This window comes from Pollicipes pollicipes, unplaced genomic scaffold (assembly GCF_011947565.3).
Source record: "Pollicipes pollicipes isolate AB1234 unplaced genomic scaffold, Ppol_2.1 Scaffold_4002;HRSCAF=4701_pilon_pilon_pilon, whole genome shotgun sequence".
Taxonomy (NCBI): domain Eukaryota; kingdom Metazoa; phylum Arthropoda; class Thecostraca; order Pollicipedomorpha; family Pollicipedidae; genus Pollicipes; species Pollicipes pollicipes.
Genome location: NW_023596420.1, coordinates 18,483,967 through 18,493,099, shown reverse-complemented (window position 1 = coordinate 18,493,099; position 9,133 = coordinate 18,483,967). Strand labels below are relative to the sequence as shown.

Below are 9,133 nucleotides of genomic sequence, written 5' to 3'. Positions count from 1 at the left end.
TGCGTGTGGTGGATGACCTTGAGAAGTCTTAGAACTCGATCAGAGAGACTGTCACTTTTGTAGGAGTTCCTCTTGTCTTGTCTGTTGTCTGACTCGAATCTTCCACATAAAACTATTTCTTTATCCTCGGGATCTGCGAAAAGACAGCTTTTGCAGAAGATCGTACCGTTGCCTGTCTCGCTTCCTGACCAACGACACCGGGGCTGTGTGTACATTTCGAACGTGAGCGCGTGCCTCAGGTGGCACTATGAAGCGGAAACACTTGCCTTGCGGTCGGCTGACCTGTTTTTGTTTCATCAGCGCCGAGGCTTGCCGCCGCCTAGAGACCGATCGGCGGCCAGCCGGCTTCATCAGTCTTCGGAGAAGTGAGTCGAGGCAAAACAAATAACAGAGTCGTGTCTGGACGCGTTCCTAGTCAGCGTAATTGAATGACTGCTCTTAATGTCGTTTGGGTTGATTAACAACGCAGCCGAGTTAGTAAATAGAACGTGTGCGCCGCCAGCCAAGCGTACACTTCCATAAGAAGAGATATGGGTGCTGCGCCAAGGCAGACCGTTCGGCAAAACCTGCTGGGAAAATATTCAGCGATTTAAAGACAAGCTGCTCTGAACCTGTCACATGCTTTCAGGAGCATTGCCAATGTGATCTTGTAACGTTAAATTGAACCTTGTCCATCGACAAGTAGAAATGTTGCTAATCACATGATATTCAAAGACCTTGGCACAAGGTCGTTCAAACAACAATTTGAATTGCCGCACGGGCAGTTTTCCCCCATGTGAAAGCGTTTGATACGTTGCAGTCTCCAGCAGCAGGAACGTTGCTTTTGGTTTTAGTCGTCCCGTGCTGCGCAGCACGGCTGTGCACTTTCATTATGGCAATGGGATATATCCATTAAAGCAAGCATTCCGCATCCGTATGGGGTTTTGAACTGAGATTGCCACTTTCAAAATCACTTAGCGCAGTTCAAAGTCATGCCCTATTTGAGACTCAAAACCCTTTTGTTTCTGATCTTGACGACCGCTAACTTGTACAGCCCGTTTCGTGCAATTATTTCAAGGTCACCTAGGCATGCATGACGCTATAGAAATACCACGCGAATACTGTCACCTCATTGATCATGTGGAACCTAAGGTCAGGAAAAATATTTAAATGACCTTTCATGAGTGTAATGCGTTCAATGCAAGTTTCAAACACGAATGACGTTTTGTGCTATATAATGCAGGAAGTTGGGCCGCGGCGCGAGACATGACGGAAGTAAGACTGGGAATCGAACAACAAGATTAGCGCCATGCCCGAGCATGTGAATGCGAGATGACAGTGTAAAACCACGGACAAATATAAAAGAACACCACGAGAAAAGACCAAAACATGAGCACATGGTGGTGCTCGGTTGGTAAACCCGCCCCAGTGTACCCGGTTTGGTACAAGCCTCTCGGCAGGTTGGATTACCACAAAGCAGTTGGCCCGTCCTTTACAGTGGCAATTCTGACACGGTCAGTCTGGCAGCAACTCAACGTCATAAAAATGTTTCATGACATAAGCAAACGATGACATATTGAGCAGCATACTTATTTTAATCGGCAATTTGTTAAAGCATAGAGCAGTTTAAACACTTAAAAGCAAACCAATAATTACGAGTGAGCTCATTTCATACATGATGAAATATCTTCAAATGACGGAGACACAAACCGAGTTGCTTGTTGTCCTTGCATCGGCGCTTCAGTCTTTTAGCGCGGGATTCACGATCAGATCCAAGCACAAGCGCAATTTTAAGTGCGCTCGCGATCTGTTGCTTTTGTCGCTTAGTGTGCAGAGCTGAGCAAGTCATTCACACCGACCAAACAAGGTATAGAGCGGGAGGGGATGAGTCGGCAGGCGTCCGGCCGACGACGACTCGTGGGGAGCGATCAGGAGTTGATGACTGAAGAGAAGGCCGATGATCAACGAGTGCCGGTCCCATCTGGTGTTCTGAGCACCAAAACATTAACATGATGGGATCGTAAGAGCCATGCCAGACTCCTGGAGTAAGCGTGCCCTTATTGACGACGTCCCAGGCTTCCCTGCACCCCGGATGTTATTCAGCTGCACCAGCCAGAGCTTTCTCGAACTTCCAACACCCTCTTCACTCGAACCAGACCACCATACTAGTTGGCCAGCGGCAGCGGACCCCAGTCAAACTCACTCCCTCGTGGCACGCCCACCAAACGTGGCCGTGACTCAGCGAAAACAATGTGCGTTACCCGAGACCGGCGATTCGCCTTCGATTTGTCTTCGAGTCATAACGATGGGTGGGTACTGGACTGGAAAACGGACCCGTCCTCAATTAGTTAACAGCACACTACACAGAAGCCATGTATAACCTGCGCGTCGTACTGCTGCAGCGCGGGCAGCCGAGTGTCGGGGTGGGCCAGCGGCAGCACCAGGTCGTCGCTAACCTCCGCGGAGCCTTGCCGCCACCTTGACAAGGTCAGAAGTGCAAACGTTGGTGCTCTAATAAAACAAAAATGAAGTGGAGGCGAGTGCGCGCGCCCTTACGTGTGATGAACAATGCTGACAGCGCGGCCCTCCTGCCTTTCAAGCAGCATCGGCGCGGGTCTGGCCGGCTGGTAGGGGGCTGGGTAGCGCACGGGAGCGGCCGCCAGGGAGCGCAGCGACGAGTGGTTCCGCCTGGCTGCGGTGGTGTCCAGGGGCGCAGCCAGGGCCTCGGCAAGAGGGGGAGCGCAAATTTGAGAGATGGTCCCTGATGATAAAGCTCTTCCCCCCCCCCTCAAAAAGGGCACAAAAATTGTGAGATCCGAATCCGCACTTGTTAATAAGAGCATGGTTTCCTTTGTTTACTAGCACTTGTACCTTCTATAGCTGGGACGGAAGTCAGAAGCTACCGCAAGATCAATTCTGTTTAAATTTTTAGTTCATTTAACTCAAGAAATCAAGCGTTAAACCAGGAATAAGCCATCGGCACTGTTTATTTTACGCCGAGCGGCGGCCAACAGGTTGACGAGAATCTGGTGGTGGAACAGAATGAGTGGAGGAAGAATTTCTGTTTTTCGTGTCGCTGTAGCTGTTCCTCCGACCGGACGACGGCCTAATTTTCTAATGCCCCAGTCCAATCTTTGAGCAGCGCAAATTAATTTTGAAAGACTTTCGGAGCATTATTTTACGACGACCGTCGCTGCGCAAGGTGTGCGCCGCCGGCGACCCCGGTCAATGCTATTCTCACTCCTGAGAGTGCGATCTCGCAGGCTCAGAACACTTCGGTGCAATTTGCTTCATTAATCGATGGTGAACGTTCTCCGGCAAGCATGGGCTGTCATTTTTTTATTTTTGAAGTCATTTCGACCCACTCCATTTAACACTGATGAGACACCTTACTTTTTGCGGGCCAGTGGTTCCTTGAGTAGAACACTGGCACATCATTGGTCCCGGTGAATGGCTGAATGGCCATTCTATCCCAACACGCAGGGTGCCTTCCGGCTACATGGGGCGGAGCCCTCATGGTCGATCCGGAAGGTCTTAGAGGGATATATCATATGACATTGGTACGCTCAATGACGCGGGAGGTCTTTTAGCCCGCAAAGTTGGCCTCAGGTCAAAGAAGGAACCGTGATTTGTACACACCTTTGATCGCCGCAGGTAGTCCAAAAACTAGCACATACTCTTCACTTTAGGTTAATGGGCCGAAGCGGAACTGGTGGCTGGAATTAGGTTGGAGGGCCCATCGTTTGATACTGGGGGTTCTGACTGACAGAGGGCCGTTCAATTGTCTCAATGTAAACTGTCATCATAAGTTATCATGTTTCCTTTCATTGTTTAAGTCCCCGGCCGACACAAGAGTCCTTCTGGCACTCGGGGTCTCGTCCCTGAATCCCGTTCCTATACGTCTCTGGTCCAAAAGAATAGAAAGCAACACCCGTGTCACCGCACATAAAACACCCCTGTTGTCCCCTGAATGTGGAACACTCCACTGCAATCCACGGCCGGTGCGGGCGGTGGGCGGCAACCCACGGCCGGTGCGGGCGGTGGGCGGCGACCCACGGCCGGTGCGGGCGGTGGGCGGCAACCCACGGCCGGTGCGGGCGGTGGGCGGCGACCCACGGCCGGTGCGGGCGGTGGGCGGCAACCCACGGCCGGTGCGGGCCATGGGCGGCAACCTACGGCCGGTGCGGGCCATGGGCGGCAACCTACGGCCGGTGCGGGCGGTGGGCGGCAACCTACGGCCGGTGCGGGCAATGGGCGGCAACCTACGGCCGGTGCGGGCGGTGGGCGGCAACCCACGGCCGGTGCGGGCGGTGGGCGGCAACCCACGGCCGGTGCGGGCGGTGGGCGGCAACCTACGGCCGGTGCGGGCGGTGGGCGGCAACCCACGGCCGGTGCAGGCGGTGGGCGGCAATCGACGGCCCCGCGGGCTGCGCACCTCGGGTCTACACTGTTACATTAACGGAACTTTACTTAAAAAATGGATCCTAAAATACATAAGCTACACATCATTATACTCACAACTGCGCGTAAAACGCGTCTGTTTAAGTTTCGTGTCACTTCAAGGCATGATACAGAAAAGATGAGCATGTAAAGCTGAACAAGTTCGATATTCCGGAAAATTTGACCTTTGGCGTGACATAATGGTTTCAAATATCAATCGAACAGCAAGAAAAGTAGTACCAATCGCAAGATCTTGCTAAGATCAACCCACAGGTGCTTTTTGCTAGACTTTATCTTTCCTAGTTTGGAAACGGCAAAGGGGTAGCGGGTCTCATCGCCCCCAGCTAGCATTACGCTTTACAAAAAAAAAAAAACGACAGACCAGGACGAGCTGGTCATTTATCACCTGCGTTCTCTCTTTCGATGTACCCGCCATGTCCATGTGCACTGAGTATGCACGCAATAAGCTAACGACCTGATGTTGCATTCGCGTAGTTCCCTATTCACTAGAGGGCTCCTATACTTAGGCTCAAGCCTTCCGAAATTTGCTGAGAAAGAAGGCAAATCACCAGAAAAACGCGTCCGTTTGGAGGTGTGCTTTTGAGGTGGGAGTCGTACATTCATTCTGATCAGCCTGCCTACAGATACACTCGAACAGTAACGCAAATGGCTCACTGCTATTTTGTCTGTGCTCTCTTCGGTGTTCCTCACCATTATTGAACGTGATAGGCGAGAACGCCTTTGAAGTCACATTACTACGATGCCACTGCGCTATTACGCTTTCATTATAGGCCTTGGTGGCCTTGGCTGCCACCCCATCGCGCACCCGTATCAGCGAATGTTTTTTAACGCCTGGTATTTCGCGGACGTGGCGGTTCAGTAAGAAAATTCCTCTGATTTGGCTACCTGGCAGTAGATTTTCTCCAACAGTGGCGTTTTATAGGTACCGGAATAAATAAACGGGATGAAGTCATGTTTTGGCTATTCTGGGGAAGGCTGCGACATTTTACAGTGCTCAGCTCCACACCGGCAACTTGCAGAGCTACGCTGCTGATGTGGGGGCTATGTTCGCTGGTAAGGAGCTTCACTGTACAGAGACGTTGCTAAAGAAATCTCCCCCCCCCGCGGAGATTCTGGATCCGCGCCTGGTCCAAGGTCGCTGCACCTCTCGCAATATCTGCGCGCGTCGTCAGCTGTCCAGCGCGGGATGCGTGGCGGGCGGGTGTGGTTGCTGCTGCTATAGCACGAAGTGCGAGGAAGCGGGGATAGCGCGCTACCCTTGACAACCGCCGGAAGCAGCTGACCCGGCTGCAGGTGTGCGGCCGGCTGGCAGACCTGTGAGTGAGAGTGCGTCAGTGAGGCAGCGCCATGTTGGGCTGGCTGCTGTCGGTGCCGCTGGCGGTGGCCCGCTGGCTGCTGTCACCGATTCCGCTTGCGGTTCTGGTGGTCACCCTCGTGTACGCCTACTTTAGGTACACCAAAGACTTCGACTTCTGGCCCTCACGCGGCGTGCCTGGGCCGAAGGCTACACTGCCCTGGGGAAACGAGTATGGGATGCCGTTCATGGCGCCGATGGTCGAGTTCGAGCAGTGGCTCTACAGCGAGCACGGCGGCAAGAAGTACTGCGGCTACATGGAGATGAACCGGCCGGTGCTCTTCGTCGGCGACCCTGACCTGATCCGGGCCATCAGTATCAAGGACTTCGAGTACTTCTCCGACCGACGAGACTTTGGCGAATTAGAAGATATGAAGGGAGCTCTGAGCGCCGTCAACGGGGAACTGTGGAAGAGCACACGAGCCGTCATGTCGCCCACGTTCTCCGCCAGCAAGATGAAGGCCATGCACCAGCTGACGCTAGACAACGCTACCAACCTGAACAAGTATGTGCTGGAAGACATGCAGGAGAAGGGGGAGGTGGAGATGAAGGACGCATTCGGGCGATATACTATGGACAACATCGCCTCCTGCGCCTTCGGCGTTAACTGCAACTCTTTCGTTGACCCGAACACTAAATTTGCAACGAACGCCGCAAAGTTGTTCAGTCCTGGGATGCTTGGAATGCTCCGTAGCATTGCAATGTTAACCATCCCGCGCTCAATTGCTTCAAAAATCCCTAACCCGGACAAGGAAGTGTATCAGTTTTTCGGAGACGTCATCAACACAACCATCGCTCATCGGGAGAAGCACCCAACGTCCCTGCGAGACTTCCTGCAGCTGCTACTGGACACCAAGGACAAGGACGGCAATCGCGTGCTCAGCACCACCAGCATTGTCAGTCAGTCGGTGCTCTTCTTCTTCGCCGGGTACGACACGACGGCCACGCTATTGACGTTCGCTGCTTACTGCCTGGCCACCAGTCCCGAGGTGCAGCGTCAGGCGCAGCAGGAGGTGGACGATGTTGTAACCAACCACGGCGGTCAGCTGACGTACGACGCCGTGATGGAGATGTCCTACATGGACCGGGTGCTGTCCGAGACGCTGCGCATGTACCCACCAGCCACGCGGATCGAGCGCTTATCGACCAAGGACTACACTCTGCCCGGTACGAACGTCCACCTGCCCAAGGGCACGCTGGTGCAGATACCGGTATTCGTGCTCCACCGTGACCCGGACCACTACCCGGATCCGCTGCGCTTCGACCCGGACCGCTTCCTGCCCGAGGAGAAGGAGAAGCGTCACCCGTGCGCCTACATACCGTTCGGTGTCGGACCGCGTAACTGTATCGCCATGCGGTTTGCACTGTTCGAGGCGAAGGTGGCGCTGGCGACACTGCTCCGAAAGGGCACGCTGCTGCCGACGGAGAAGACGCCTCCACCTCCCCTTCCGCTTGACAAGAAGACGTTTATCACCGCGCCTGAGGGCAAGAAACTGCATTTGAAGGTGGAACTGAGAGCCAGTGACGACTAGGGTCAGTAATGACCTCGCAGCAGTGTCAGTCCAACGACGGGTCACGCCCAGAGGGACGCTGATCAAATTAGCTGGACCTAGTTGCCCCGAGCCTTACATGGAATGCTCGCCATTTTAAGATATTGAATGTAGCATTAGATGTGAGCATTAGCATTAGATGACACGAAATCATTTCACTTACAAGTATTGGTACACTTTGAAGTGGAAAATGCCGCTTAGACAGCAAAATTTCTATATTTTGTAATTCTGCTCAATATGTGATTGTTTTATTGCGTCATGGAAAGTTTGTATGACAGCGTTCCCTTGTGGTTTTTCAATCTCCTGAGAGATCGCAATATGGGCTGAAAGTGTTCTGTGAGCCAACTATCGTGATGTGCGCGTGTTTCGGCCCCTCCCCGTCGGGGTTCTGACATTTTTCCTTGAGTTTAAGACATTTATTTGCGCCCACATGTTCGGTTTTAACGCTATTCCTAAGTTGTCCCATTATGTTATTATTTCCTCAGTAACCGGGACGAAGCTAGAACGTCTTGTATGGTGTAGCATAAAATATAATTCGTGTTAGAAACATGTACATCTTGCTTAACACTGATTGGGAGCCAATTGACGACCGTTATAGCTGAAAATCGTGCTTACGAGCCCCAGATATGAACGGCTTGATGATAATATCTGTTTTACCTTGAACATCGCATAGACAGTCGAGTGGCAGTACTTAAATGAGTTATGACATCATGAATGTCGTAGTAACCTTGAAGTACTCTGCACAAAATAGTCTGCACATCTTGGCGGGGGTGCAGCTCAGAAGTAAGAGACATTTTGGTCTCCAGAGGGGCAGGGCTTTGAGCGGTACTAAATGATCTTCAAGATAACTTTCAGTACATAAATCTGGTACAAATATGGAACACTCTCAGCTTCTGCACTACGGGAAAGTTTGACTTCAGTGGCGGAAGGACAAGGTGATTGAAAGCAGCAATGTAACATTCGTTGGTCTTCACGCTGCGTGAGAATGCTCATTCTTGGGGGACTGAACATGAATTTTCCAGTATACTAGGCATGGTGGTCTACGAGTCTGTCATGTATGAGTAAAACAATTGCAAGATGGGGCAGTGGCGGGGGCGGCATATCAAGGCCGACGGAACCACCAGATCGGATCACCCCTACATGAGCACTCAGGAGGTGAATGTAAACAATTCAATTTTTAAAAAATATATATTGTGTCACCTTAAACGCAATTTAGATAAAATTTTAGCTCGATGAGTCTAGTGGCGTTCCACGTAATGAAAATGCTGTCACAACCTGTCACTGCAGAGCATCGACATGCTGTACCATTTCCAAACATGTACTCGGTGGAAATGAAATAAACCGCTGTTCATGACACGTTCTTTAAACTGAAAATGTTTGCAGCCCTGCCTAGTTCTGATTCCGATTTGGAGGATATGGTCGAGCCCGATTCTCCCGCCGGATACGTCGTGCAGGAGATGCACGCGTCGGCCGGCTCTTTAGTAGGACAGCCGTACACCCTGATTGCATTCGTCCACGCATTGTGTACGCCTATCAGCTGTTACTAAAATGTTTTCCTCAGTGACGTTTATTCACAAGATGGTAGACTTTATTAAGATCCCAGATGCGGCCGCCGGTTGGGCGACACTTGCTTTCGACCAGGGTGAACGGCGGCGGCGGCGGTGGCCTTCGGTGACCTTGGATTTTTTTCCGCCGATGCGTCCCTGGCCGCACGCACGGCGCAAGCGACGCGATGGCCGCCGCCGAGATCAGTTCTTGAGACGACCTTTGGATCAGCTGAGTTTCCGGC

General features: G+C 52.2%; 1 protein-coding gene across 1 annotated transcript; it reads left to right on the top strand.

Annotated features, from left to right (window-relative positions):
• The first annotated feature begins 5,638 nt into the window (after window positions 1-5,638).
• Window positions 5,639-8,698, top strand: LOC119093651 (putative cytochrome P450 6a13). Its single transcript, XM_037216638.1, has one exon. The coding sequence runs from the start codon at window positions 5,788-5,790 to the stop codon at window positions 7,324-7,326; it is 1,539 nt and encodes a 512-aa protein (XP_037072533.1). The 5' UTR covers window positions 5,639-5,787; the 3' UTR covers window positions 7,327-8,698.
• The last annotated feature ends 435 nt before the right edge of the window (window positions 8,699-9,133 follow it).

Bases quoted from the DNA above. Each gene is read 5' to 3' on its own strand.
- LOC119093651 (XM_037216638.1), top strand. From the start codon at position 5,788: ATGTTGGGCTGGCTGCTGTCGGTGCCGCTGGCGGTGGCCCGCTGGCTG.